The following is a 14587-nucleotide window of genomic DNA, read 5'->3' on the forward strand; positions in this document are numbered from 1 at the left end:
AGACATGAATTTCAATAGGGACAAATGTAAGGTTCTATACTTACGTAGGACAGCTGCATAAATGGGGGACACCTGGCTTCCCAGTAGCACGTGTGAAAAGGATCTAGGGGTCTTCGTGGACCACAAGCTTAACACAAGTCCACCGTGTGATGAAGCAGTAGCAAAATAAAAGCTAATGCTATTCTAGGCTGCATCAACAGAAGTATAGTATCCAGATCAAGGGAAATAATAGTACTGCTCAATCCTGCCTTGGTCAGACCACACCTGGAGTACTGTGTCCAGTTCTGGATATTGACAAACTAGAACATGAGTAGAGGACAGTGACCAAGATAATCAAAGGTCTGGAAACCAAGCCTTATGAGGAACAGCTGAGGGAGTTGGGTATGTTTTGCATGGAAAAGAAGAGACTGAGAGGAGATATGAGAACCATCTTCAAATATCTCAAGGGCTGCTACATGAAAGATGGAGCAAGCTTGGTTTCTCCTGCTCTGGAGGGTAGGACCTGAATCAATGGATTCAAGTTACAGGAAAGGAGATTCCCAGTAAACATCTAGAAGAACTTTTTAACGGTAAGAGCTGTCCCTTAAGAGGTTGTGGACTCTCCTTCCTTAGAGGTTTTTAAGCAGAGGTTGGGTAGCCATCTATCATGGATGCTTTAGCTGAGATTCCTGCATTGCAGGGGGTTGGACAAGATGACCCTTGGAGTGCCTTTCAACTGTACAATTCTAGGATTCTAAGATTCCATCCACTATAGTCAGCAAAGCTGGAAATTATCCCAAGCTGAGAATTATTACCTAGCAAACACCTCAATAAACAGCTAGGTCTTTTTAAAGCAGGCATCAAGGGTGATCACAGCTGGGCCTGCCTTATTTTTGAGGGTAGGGAGTTGCATTCATCCGGTGCCACCATAGGAAATACACCCCCCGGGTTTATTATATCGTGTGCCTCAGCTAATAGCACCACCACCAGGAGAATAGCCTCTGGGCATCACAGTTGAAAAATAAAATAAAATTGGACAATTTATATGCCACTAAAATTTTAACAAATCTGTAAACAGTACCCAATCCAAGTTTATGTCCCCCACTGCCCAGTTTATGTTTGTGTGTATCTACAGTTGTGGTTTTTATTGCTTGGTTGGAGGGTTGCCTGTTTGGGGTGAGGCTCCTGCCTTTTTAATTTCTCTTATGGGGGGGAGGCACACTGCTTTGCCCATGTTGGGTTTTTTGCAGGTCAGTTTTGACAGTTTTTCTTCTGTGAATTGGGTATTTTGTGATACCCATGACAGTTTCTAAGATTTTCAGAAATTCCCCCCAAGTTGTAAATATTTTACCCTGTAAGTTAAGCATTGGGATCTGCACAATAAAGATAGAGGGTTGTATCCAGCACTGCTGTTCTGCTGGCACAAGAGACCTCTGCTTCTGCAACAGAACTTCCTTCTCCTTTCCGCTCCTGCTCCCTGTAAGACCTCTGATCTTAACAAAGGAGCAATTCTACGTATATGGAAACAGTAATTTCTTCATATAGTCAGACCCCATGTTCTTATATGTTACCAAGAGCACCTTGAATCTGGCTTGGTAGCACACTGAAATATCTAAACTTTTCACTGGGATTTCTATTTTTGAGAAGAACTGAAATAATATGTCACACCACAAAAACTAAATCTAAAGTATCTGTATCAAATACTTGAAATGAAGTTATTATTCTGATCCACTGTTTTCTAGACATTCAGCACACGCACGCACGCACGCACGCACGCACACATCTTAAACTTCCAGTATATTGATAAAGTACTGTGGCTGAAAAAGTACTGAGGGGTTTTATTGTTTTTAAATAAATCTCTCTCTGTTCTCTTCTATCACCTGTTCTTCTCTTATATCCTTGCTCAGCTTAAAAGGACAAGGATACTCAGGATATGAGAAAGTGGAATCCGAACCCAGAGGGGGTCAGAGAGGGAAGATTGTTGACATTCTTAGCCTGTTTTCTTGGTTGAGGCACCAGATTCAAACCAAGGAACAGTTTAGATGTGCTTAATGAAGTGGTATTGTACTTGAGGGTTCATTTGAAATCGCCCTTCAATTATATACCAGATTAAAATGACTAGATCAAGTCAGAAAGACGCTTACTGATGGCAGTGCAAATCTAATGCTTTGAGAAGAAGTACTTTGAGAATTAAGATTTGATTTTCTCTGTAGCCTTCCACACCCTGAACTCTTGTACCAGGTGATAAGTCTAGCATGTGCCTATTTTACTTCTGCCACCTTCTGGCAGAACAATGTTCTCTCCATATTTATTGGTAGTTTTCACTGAGGAAAAAACAAGCTCTTCAGCATCAGGTAGATATGATGGCAACTTGGGGGAGATGGGCAGGATAAAGGCCCTATCTGTGCACACACAGTGCACTTAAGACACATTCAAATGTGCAGAAACAGTACCATGTACGGTCCTTATTGGGTTGCACAATTGCTGGAGACAGGGAGGGACCATGAAATAAAGTAGATGGCTAGGCTAAGACCATTCTCTCTGTTTGCTTTACATTTGCAAGGAGAGGGACTGCAGAGCGGGGGCAGAGCACATGTTTCACATGCCAAAGTTCCCCAGGTTCAATCCCTGGCAACTTCAGATTAAAGGGATGAAGCAGCAGGTGGTGGGAAAGATTGCCACTTAACAACCTGGAAGAGTAAAGACGATATTGGAATATGGGTTTACACCAACTCAGAACATTGGTCCGTCTAGCTCAGGACTGTCTATGGTGGCTAGCAAGAGCTCCCCAGGGTTACTGAGGAGAATACAAAGATGCACAACTTTATATCGCCACGCACCAGGAAACCTTCACAGAACCCTGGCATCCTTTAGAGGGACAGAATAGCATTCCAGTAGCAAAGTGACCCATGACGCCTTGAATATTGACAATATAGTGACCATACAGGAACAAACTGTGTGACACACCTTCTCAGACCGTATGCGTCATGAACTTTGCAGCTGGTATACAGGAAACTGCATCATCCCAGTTGCTATGTCTGTCCCCTGTGCTGACAGACTAATCCAGTCCAAGGCAATCCATTATGGGACTTGACAAGGTCACTGTGCCTGAGATATCATCCAACTTGGTGGCACCCCATATGCATTTTATTTGCACCACTCTACCTATCACCACGTGGAGGAGATTCTAATATTGTTAGGAAGCTGCTTTTTACAGAGTTGGACTATTGGTCTATTTAAATCAGGACTGTCTACTGGCAATTGCTCTCCAGAGATGTCAGGGTTCAAACCTGCAAAGCATGTGCTCTGCTACTGAGGAGCAGCACCTTCTGTTTGGCCCTAGGAAGCTGCATTATACTGAGTCAGACCCTTGCTCCATCTAGCTCAATATTATCTACATTGTCTGGTGGCAGCTTTCCATGATTCCAGGCAGGGTACATTCCAAGTCTCACCTGGAGATGCCAGGGATTAATCCTGGGACCTTCTGTATGCAAAGTAGATGTCCTACTACTGAGCCTTCCAGTCTATCACTGGTCTTCTTTTTTTTTCAGATAAATATTTATTAGTTTTCCACAAAAAAGAAAAAGAAAAACCACAACAAACATAACAATACTACAGACATAAAATTAGCAAAAATAACCACCAAACACCAAACGAATACACAATATACCTAATAAAAGTTTTCACCTATCAAATTAACATTGTCGCCTCTTTTTGGACTTCCTTCAGCTCGTCCGTAAATCTTCCATATTATACATCAAAAAATACACATTCCCTGATTTGTATTGTCATTACACCTTCCTCTTCCTCTGTTTTCCTTAAACAATACCTCTTGGTCTTTCACAGTGCTTCTCTGAATCCCCTTAACGTTATTTGACCTTTACTAATATATTCCAGGTAATTTACATATTTCCCCCAATCCTTGATAAACTTTTGGTCTCTTAAATGTCTGATCTTCCCCGTTAATCTGTCCAAATCCGCGTAGTCTACTAACTTCAATCTCCACTCCTCCATTGTTGGCAATTCCTTTTTTTTCCATTTCTGAGCAAGAACTATCCTTGCTGCTGTAACTGCATAATATACAAATTTATGATCTTTCTTTTTCATTTCATTCCCTAATATCCCTAACAGAAAGATTTCAGGTTTTTTGGTAAACGTATATTTTAGCACCTTCTTTAGTTCGATATATACTTCTTCCCAGAATTCTCTTACTCTCCCACACTCCCACCACATATGGAAAAAGGAGCCCTCCTTCTCTTCACACTTCCAACATTTGCTATCTACTTTATACATTTTCGATAATTTCGCAGGTGTTATGTACCACCTGTAAAACATCTTCATGACGTTCTCTTTCACCGTCATACACGCAGTAAAGTCTAGGCCTTCTTTCCAAAGCTTCTCCCAATCCTCAAATTGTATAGCATGGCCCCAGTCTATCACTGGTCTTCACTTCACTGTGTAACTTTCCAAGGACTTTCCAAGGACATCTAAAGTTACACATTATTTCTCATTAATAGGGTATCCATTTCCCCCCAAGTACCGGTACTTAGAAATCTGAAGTGCCGTTACTGTAGATCTTCAGTTGCATTACCAAGAAATCTTAAATGCTCCAGTGGTAGGATAAAATGAGATTATGACAATATCCTGTATATACTCTGAGAATAAGGGGTTTATTTTTATCAGGTACAGTTCTGTGCTTTGTTTACAGTCAGGCAGTCTACTGCTTTCTCTGACCTTGATATCAGCACCTGATTTACACCCAGGGCTACTGGAAAACTGTTCAACCTCAGATGTTCCGATTATTGTGCCTTGGCTGCCAATTCTCATGGGCAATATTCAAGTCATCATGGGTCACTTTGCTACTGGAAAGCCCACAGTGATGACAAATCTCCAGCAGAGTTGTGAAACTTAGCCTGGCCTTTGGAAAGGTCATCATAAAGGCCTTTGGGAGAAGGTGAGACAAAACTGGCTGTGAAATTGGAAACACAACTTCTCTACGCTTTCATGTATGGTCACTAAGGTTAAATACCTTGACTAATTCCATCATAGGTGCTTTGAAATTGTGAATATAAAGTAGGCAACCTATAGATAATGAAATGAAAAGGCACACTAGAATTCGACATAATTCCTGTGACAGGCACATGGAACCCATGAATACTTTCCAAAATTTTAATCAATGGCGGGATTTGCAGATGACGTAAATGTTAGAGTAGCTAGCATCTCATAATATGGTAATAAAATTCAAAAAGACCTTGATAAAAATGGGCCAAAGCTAACAAAATAAAATGCATCATTGACAAATAAAAAAAATTTGTTTAGTTAATCATAATAATTTTGCACAGGTATAGGATGAGGGAAACCTGGCTATATATGAAAAGTATATTGGGTTTGTAGTCGATCACAAGCTGAACACGAGTCAGCAGTGTGATGCAGTGGCAAAAAAGGGCTAAAGCAATTTTTAGCCAGCATTAATAGTACCATAGTTTCCCAAACATGGGAAATGAGAGTTCAACTTTACTCTGCACTAGTCAGACTTCATCTGGACTTTGTCTCATGTGTACTGTACTCTTTTTGGTGCCTGCTAAAATCATTCCTGTTTAGATGAACCTACTTAGAAAGTTGAGATAATTTTAGTCTGTTTTAGTATTTTAAAGTATGGTTGCGATTTTTTCCTGATTGATCTGTTTTATTTTTTGTAAACCGGCTTTGAAGTTTTTTGTATTTTTTAAAGAACACAATCAAGCATTGTATAAATTTTATGAAATTGATAAGTAAAAAAGAAGGCTCCATGGAGGGAGTGTGTAGAGGAAGGCAGGCATCTTGCCAGTAGACGCAGCAGCAGCAGCAGCAGCAGCAGCAGCCACCTGTTCAGCAGCAGTCTTAGTCAGACCATCCATCTCTGATGGAGCCAAGAGGAGGAGATGGTTGGAGCAGCAGCTGCAGGCCTGGTTTCCCCTATGGGAGATTTGAGATGAACCCACAGTGGGCGCCAGGGAAGCCTCCTGGAAATGGCATGAGGATGCCTTGCTAGGCGGCTTGGGACCCTGTGGGTGCAAATCCTGCTTCTGCCTTACATCCTGGGCAGAGCAAGAGATCAGAACCACTCACAGGAGAGAGGGGGGGGGGGAGTTCGGTTCCAGAAAGAATGGGAAAAACCAGATCACAGAGAGGGCAAGAGAAGACCAGGACAGTAAAGTGCCTGCTTGAAGGGCAATCCCGCCAATATCTTCCAGGTGTAAGTGAGAAAGATAGCGTGGTCAGCGGCAGAAGAAGGAGCCTCTGGGCACAAGCTGAGAGGAGGCCCAGGAAGCGAAGGGCTACTCCTCTCAGCACTCAGATAATAAGGCTAGAGAAGCCACCCCACTGAAATTCGACTGCAGGCAATCCTACCCTGAATAAAGGGTGGGAAGTATCCTGGGCTCTCTCATAGAAAGGTGGGTGGGGAAAGAATCCCCCAACAGTTAAGGTAACTAGAGGATGTAGGGGGAAGGCATAACGTGTGATGTAATGCGAGGATTAATAAAATGTTTAAAGAAGCATAATTGGCCACCTCTCTTTTGTATTTTGTATGAGACATATGGGCCATAACTGTTTGAAAGCACTCCACCCCCACCCTGAGTCTTACACTCCTATACACAGACATGTGCTTGGCAGGCATTCAACATACAATATAATAAAGGAAAAGGGACCCCTGACCGTTAATTCCAGTCGTGAACGACTCTGGGGTTGCGGCGCTCATCTCATTTTACTGGCAGAGGGAGCTGGCGTTTGTCCGCAGGCATTTTTCTGGTCATGTGGTCAGCATGACTAAGCCACTTCTGGTGAAACCAGAGCAGCGCACGGAAACGCCATTTACCTTTCCATCAGAGCGGTACCTATTTATCTACTTGCACTTTGACGTGCTTTCAAACTGCTAGGTTGGCAGCAACTGAGACCGAGCAACAGGAGCTCACCCCATTGTAAGGATTCGAACTGCTGACCTTCCAAGCGGCAAGCCCAGGAGGCTCAGTGGTTTAGACCACAGCGCCACCCGCGTCCCCTATAAAATATAAAATATAGTACTATATACTATACTATATACTATACTATACACTATAAAATATAGTAGGGCAACCTAAATAGGGACCTTGGTATTCGGGGAACAAAAGGCTGTTGTTGATACTGTTTCTCCAATATTCCATGTACAACCTACACAGAAGTGTAAGAGTGGCAGAACCACCAACAATTTTTTAATTGTGGAAGACGCAGGCACCTGACTGTAGCAATGTAACTGAAAACCTGACAGGGGATCCACTCAGAGAGGATAAATCCTAGCTACCAAACAGATATATCTAGTGATAGAGCTCAATTCTGTAGCAGAGAACATGTTATTTTAGGGATACAAATATGTGCAGCAATGATTTTAAAATATAGCCAAGGCCTAGGTTTCAAGGGAACCATTATCTGTTTACACAACTTTGAGTAAGACCACTCACTAATTGAAAATATGCTTCAACTCATTTGGTTGGGGAAAAGCTCCTGTTAATTTCAGTAGAAATTGCCTGCAAGTATATATGTTTCAGGTGGAGAGAGTTATAGATACAACGATATAGAAATAAAATAGTGAAATGGGTAAAAGGATGTTAGTCAAAATTTATATTGGCACAATTCAAACTGTTTTATGGTAGCATAGCACAGAGTATGCTATAAATAGTTTTTATTGATATGAAATATTTGAATGGTAATCTATAGGTACCAAAATGGGAAAGACCAATGAGCTCTATATTGCAGTACAACATTGCACATCTTTCTGTAATTAAATTATTTTATGCAGAGAAGGAAGAAAATGCTATTGCACTCAGCAAGTTAAACACTTGACATTTCCATCACAGAAAATGCAACATTTTAGAAATCTAGATATGTTTATTAATTAGTGATTATTAACACCCAGTAAACAACATTATGTCTTGTAAAAACACAATCTTTCTTCACAGCATGGAGCTGAAATCTATTATTCACTGATTCCATATGCTGAAATACACTCAAATGATCACAAATGACCTTAAACATTAGATAAATGTAAATGAGGACATTGTTGAAAATGTGCTTTTGATTGATATCTAAAAGACCAGGTTGTAAATCTTGACAAGAGATGAAGTCTTGCACACACTACATGGCAATTTGAAACCTACATATGGGTGTGCATGAAACAAAACAGGGGTCTGTTCACAGTGAACTAAAATCAGAGGTGTTTAAGGTCTTAAGAAAAGCACTTATTTTGGATGCTTGGAACCTGAAATGATATGGGATTGTACTAAGTTCGGTACATTCGAACCGCCGACCTTGTGCTTGGCAAGTCCTAGGCTCTGTGGTTTAACCCACAGCGCCACCCTGAAGCACTTAGTAGTGTCTGCTACATACATATTTTAGTGAACGCTTCTTCACGCTCTTCACACATCCTTCAGCAGGGATACTGCTGAGTTTGATTATGGCCATCAGAGAAGTATTTATTATTATTATTAGTTGTAGTTGTAGTAGTTATTTTATTGTAGTAGCAGAGGGGGAATCCAGTGTAAACAGTGTAGGACATCTTTCACAGCAGAAGTGATGATGCTGAGGCAAAGCGAATGAGGTATTATCAAGTTTTTGTGACAGATTAGCATAGAGGAAATCAGAGAATGAGGGAATACTCCACAGGAACATAGGAAGCTGAGTCAGATCCTTCCATCAGTTCATTTAGCTCAGTATCGTCTTCACAAACTGGCAGCAGGTCCCCAGGATTATAGACGTGAGTCCTGCTCAGCCAGAGATGTCAAGGATTGAAAGTGGGACCTTCTGCATGCAGAGAAGATGTTCTACCAGTGACCTCTGGCCCTCCCTTCTTCTCTTTTCCTTGAAGGGGTCCCTACTTAACGTTAGCAATTAAAATGGCAACCCTTCTTTGCAGGCTTGCTTGCATTTCTAACGAAAAGCCAAGGGTTGCATTTCAGCTGGTTGAAGATTCTTTGTTAAAGCCACTTCCGGACCTGGCCCAGGAGGTGGGGTTGCGGGCTTCACGCCCACCCCACGTGAGCGGGGGCTGGTTGCAGCACCCACGAGAGCAGGGGAATCCCGGCCGCGTCGTCCACCCAGCCAGCCAATTGGGTGGCTGGGGGGCGTGGCCTGCCCTATTTAGGGCCGGCGCGGCCGGGGCTCGCCCTCTTTTGCCGGCTAGCCCCCACGTTTTCCCACCCTCCCTCCCTTTAGGTAGGTTTCTGACTTTGCTATGGACTTCAGTCTGTCACCGCAAGGGGCATGGTAGGATTTTTTCCCAATTGGCAATTTGCAGCCATTTGTTTTTCTCCTACCTCGTAGCAACTCGTCACAACTCCTCGGCATTGGCGGTTAGGCATTGGTAAGAAGGGGTTAAGAGGATGTGGGGGGGGAGGAGCGCCATCACCTCCCCACAGAGAATGAAGGGTGGTCCGGTAAAGGACTCCGGGGAACGTGGCCCTGTCCAAAGCCTATGGAGGCGTGGGCCTAAGGCATGCCCCCGAGCGGTGACCCGGGGGAGCTCCTAGTTGACGTGCCTCAGCAGGAGACTCCCCCACTATGATGTTAACCCTTCCCGTGTCTCCAGCAAATGAGCTGGAGCCGGATAGTCAACAGGAGCAATGCCTAAGCCAATGCCTCTCATTCCTGAATTCAATAAAGTTGTGGCCTAATTCGCCCATTTAACCTTAAATTCTGGTGTCTGGTGTCTTTATTTATCCTTGGTGGGGGGCGGGAACTCGCCACGCAAAGCTCTATGTGTCTTACAAACTGACTCTATATGCCATCAGAAGTAAGCACCACTGAGTTCAAGGGACCTTCATCCCAGAAGACAATGCACAGGATCGCAGTCATGCTGAGTGTAATAAATCAGATTTTACGCTGTGTACTGCTGCTTGTTGGTGTGATACTTCTGTGTTTACCTATGTGTAATAATGGGTCGACACAGCTGCCTCTAATTGGGGACTCTCCTTTGGGGTTTGTTTATGTAGGATGTCATGATGGCCTCCTGGAATCAAAATTGACCACTACACCACTGTGGCCATGTAGCTAAAGGTAGATGATGTGTAGCACAAGTTACTTTTTCTTGTGCATGCAAAGCAATATATGTTTCAGAATTTTTTAAAAAAAGCAGTTTGGATTAACATAAAAAGCTAAGTGTTCAGTCAACACATGCTGGACTGGTATATAATTTTTGTCTGACAAAATTGATTCCAAGTGAGAGCCAAGCACAAGTCTGAAAACGAGCCAGCACTTCATCCTCATCCTACTTTCATTTAGCATGGGTAAAAATTCATACAGAAACAATGTAAAAGAAACATAAGAAGTGTCTTACCAGCTTGAGACTGCTTGGGCTCTGAACTTCTCTTGGTTTCTTCTGATTATATCACTTACATCTATAACACTGGTTAAGAATCGTCCATAAAATAAAACTGATGGATCAAAAGCTACTCATTTTTCATATTTCTGCAACCATAGTCAGTATTATATATTATGAGCACACATGCGCAAGAGCTGCCACTTAATCTCAGTTAATCAATATGGGGACCAGCGCAGCTCATTTGCATCATGCTCAGATAGGGGGTAAGCAATGTGGTGACCTTCAGATGTTGTCGGACTCCAACTCCATCAGTCCCAGCCAGCATGGCCAGTGGTCCAGGCTGATGGGAGTTGTGGTTCAACAACATCTGGAAGGCATCACATTCCAGATGTTCATGGTAGTGATGGGCTAACACACAGTGACTAGTTGTGGTTGGGAATACACATCAGAATGTGCACCTCATGGAGATGAACAGCAATGACAGACATCCATCCTTAAGTGCACCTAATAATAATAATAATAATAATAATAATAATAATAAATTTGTATCCTGCCCTCCCTGGCAGAGGCCAGGCTCAGAGCATGCAGTACCTCCCACCCCCATCACAAGCTTGCTGAAGTGTTTACACATCCCACCAGGGATACTTTGGTCCCTGATGGAAAGTAAAATGGATAAAATTTGTCATAATTAGCTATCAAATGTAAGAGGTAGCTGAAGGAACCCTAACTTTTAAACAGATATACATGAAAGTCACTTTATGCCAGTTAAACTTGCCCAGGGGTAGTCAGCCTTTTTATACCTACTGCCCACTAATGCATCTTTCTTGATGGTAAAATTTCCTCACCGCCCACCAGTGCTCGATGGAAGGAGGATTCAACTTGTGCCGTAGAACCCCCAGCCGCCCACCTAGAATCCTGAAATGCCCACTAGTGGGCGGTAGGGACCAGGCTGATAACCCCTGAATTTGCCCTTAAACACATGTACTCTGGATTACAGAAGAAATCACCCCAAAGTCATATCACCCTGGGGTATATATCAGTCTGTTAGCCCTTCTTTCTCACCATCATTCCTGGCAAACTATCAACACTTCCTCATTGGAACCAGTGAACTGAGAAATTATTGAAAGTTGCCTGTTATTGTTGTTTATTAATTTTTTATTCTACTCTTCCTCCTGAAGAAAGCCAGTACCTCCATTCTTCTCCCATTTGCTTGGAAATCAGTCCCACGACTTTCAAGAAAACCCACTTAGATTACTGCCTAGCCTCAAAACCAGGAGAGCATCCTTCCAGACACACATGCTTTGAATTGCCTGCAACACCAGCCTTAAAAACCATGGACATGCGAAATGGCTTACCCTGAAGTAGCTACAGCAGCGTTTTGTATGAGGCAAGAGTAGCAATTCAATCCTGCTATGTCGTTGACCAGTGATAATGTGAGGTCAACAGGCTGCTTTATATTTAGCAGGTAGACTTGCGCTGACATAGAGGTTATATTGTTAGGGGAGTTGTCCTAGGTGAGTTGTCCCCATTCCCATTATGTGCGAAATACAAATTGCAATGCTATTATGACACACATAGACTTGTGGGGAATCCCAGCATAGTGGTGTTTGTAGCACTGGCATGGATATAGTTGCCGCAGGAGCAGCTTGCAAATCACATTAGCGGCGTTTGCAAAGAAAAACACATTTCTCTAATGCATCACCGTTGAGAGTAACAGAGGCTCAGAAAGCCATAATAATGAAGTTTATGAACATAACAGACGTGTGTGTGTGTGTGTGTGTGTGTGTGTAACAAAACAGTAGAGATAATGTTGTTGCTGTGAAAAATACATTAAAAAAAGCCCTCTGGGTTTTGGATTATTTTTTTTAAAACATGTTTCCATGGTGTTCTGTGTAACACCGTGATCCGAATCATAGAGAAAAGAAAGGGCACGACTAATATCATAAAGAATTATGTATTATTTGGTTAATTAAGCAAATACGCTAATAAAATATTGTATACTTTTTTAAAAAAAATTGCCTTCAATAATTTTGTTTTAGTTGTGTAATCATGAAGGGTTCAGACCTGCATCCAACTACATCCTACACACATGCACAAACATTTGTTACTGAAATCAAAATAACTTCTACATAGAATATGTTTATAGCTGGATGCAGAATCATAAACAACATATTTAACGTAGTGCATAAACCTTTATTTTCCAGAATCCATTCTCAAGCTTCTCTTTAAAACCTAGATTTTCTAAGATTATTTAGAGAGCCATACACAATATAGCTATATTATAATATTACTGGTTTTTTTTTGGGGGGGGGTTGCATTGTGGATATTGTAATATACTCTGAGCTTGTCTCACATTTCTAGATACTATATTTCAATTCATAAGTACATGATAAACAAAGAGCTAAAATAAAGATCACTTTTAAGCAGCTCCCCAAACCATTTTTCCTCCTTGAAAGTCTCCATCAGTGAATGTGTAAGTTCTCAGCTGTATTTACATTAGTGCAAATAGTTTAAATATACCACATAACTTTCAAAATAAGATCTGGCTAAGAAATTTGTAGACTGGAGCAAGGCATGAATGTCAGATCATTACTTCATTAATTTTAAGACAAAATAATACATTAATAAAACAGTAGTGTTACTATGCAATGCAATTACTAACAAGTGTAATTTAATTTCAGTGCAGCTTAGGAAGTGCAGCTATACATTATAGCTTCTTATACCATAATATGATGCTATATGAGCATTGGCAGAGTTTTAAAAAGAATACATTCATGTTTGCATGGCGCACTACAACACACTGGAGTTTTATTGTTAAAAGTACCCCTAAATGTTATACAATAGGGAAAGAGATTGCTTAAAAACTGGAATAGTTAATATGAAAGCCGGCTTCTGTGTTCCTTATACCTGATATATATTGATTTTCTATTAAGAGAGCACATGCTTTGACATCCCTGTAGTAAATGAAATTATTACTCTCACAAATGAATTGACAATAAACCCATCAAAGACTGATGGGACACAATACACTCAGTGGGGTTTTTTTGGGGGGGAGTAAAAAGGTAAATCAAATCCCACCACCACCAACAAATTCAAAACTACACAAAAGCAGGACCCCTAGATATCCTCTATGAATAATGCTAATAATAGCAACAATAATAAGTATAACAATGATGATAATATAAAAGTGAATGCTCAGATGCAAAGCACTATTGCCAGGTCGATTTTCAATTACATTTCGCTGATGTATTCATTTGTTTCTTAATGTGTTCATCTTGCCCATTAAGAATAATTAGCAGGCTTGCTTAGTGATTTCCCGGCTTCTGACTGTGATTTTCTCTCTTCCTAGGTTGACACCATTTTGACTATATATATATATATATATATATATATATATATATAGTAAGTGGCATATAATTTATAAGTTTTAAAGAAATTTAAAGGACAAAGGTAAACTCTAATTTTAAACAAGAAGGGTATTTTAATTTAATAGCTCAACAACAGAGCACAAAACAAGGCACTTTGTAACCCCCCATCACAGAATCGACAATTTTTGAAACGTATTTGCTTAGGGAAGTTTCTAGTTGAGTACAAATCTTTATTCAAGCATCCTGACAATGGCACTGAAAGTTGTTGTGCATTTTAATAGCTCTGCAAGTTAATACTAAAACATTTAATAAATTCAACTGATTTTTTTTGTTTTGTTATTTCCATGTAAGTGTGAGGTCAGTAATAGTTTTGTTTATGTTCTGTCCTCAGCTGCAATTCAGTGGGTTGATATGGGTAGTGTTTAATCTAAAGTATATTTGATAATTGATTGTTTCAAAGCAGTATACTTTGACCATATAGAGAAACAGAAAACAACCAGATTGTCATGGCAGATTTGCTTTGCAAAATCCAAAACTCCTAAAAATTGTTTTTTTAAAAAAAGTTCTATTCGCATAATAGATCATTGGATGACACAAAGGATTTTGACGCTGCAAGAAAACTTTATAATAGAGACCTGCGAGATACTGTTAAAGCTGTCTGGTGCTTAATTTGTGATTCTAAAAATCTAAAAGTGCAAGCAAAATATCAGCCAGGTTAAAGAAGTTCAGTTGGTTATAATATATCCTGATTCAACTCTACTGATTCTTAAAAATGTTTTCCTCATGTACATCTTTTACAGAGGTACTAGAGAAAGCAACAGTATAATGCATAACTATATGGCACACTGCAAAACTGTAGATTCTAGGTAGAAAAAAAAATCAACATTTTCCTGGCTTAATATTATAAGAG

The 14587-nt window shown here is 40.8% G+C and overlaps 1 protein-coding gene across 2 annotated transcripts in view; it reads right to left on the bottom strand.

Moving 5' to 3' along the window:
• CAMKMT (calmodulin-lysine N-methyltransferase) overlaps nucleotides 1-14587 on the bottom strand; it is a 244092-nt gene that overhangs the window by 28271 nt on the left and 201234 nt on the right. For both annotated transcript variants that reach the window (XM_082217877.1, XM_082217878.1), the window contains one exon: nucleotides 10325-10385. In XM_082217877.1, the coding sequence (XP_082074003.1) occupies nucleotides 10325-10385 (61 nt within the window). The remainder of the gene's footprint in view (nucleotides 1-10324; nucleotides 10386-14587) is intronic.

This window comes from Podarcis vaucheri (assembly GCF_965113315.1).
Source record: "Podarcis vaucheri genome assembly, chromosome: 3".
Classification (NCBI taxonomy): domain Eukaryota; kingdom Metazoa; phylum Chordata; class Lepidosauria; order Squamata; family Lacertidae; genus Podarcis; species Podarcis vaucheri.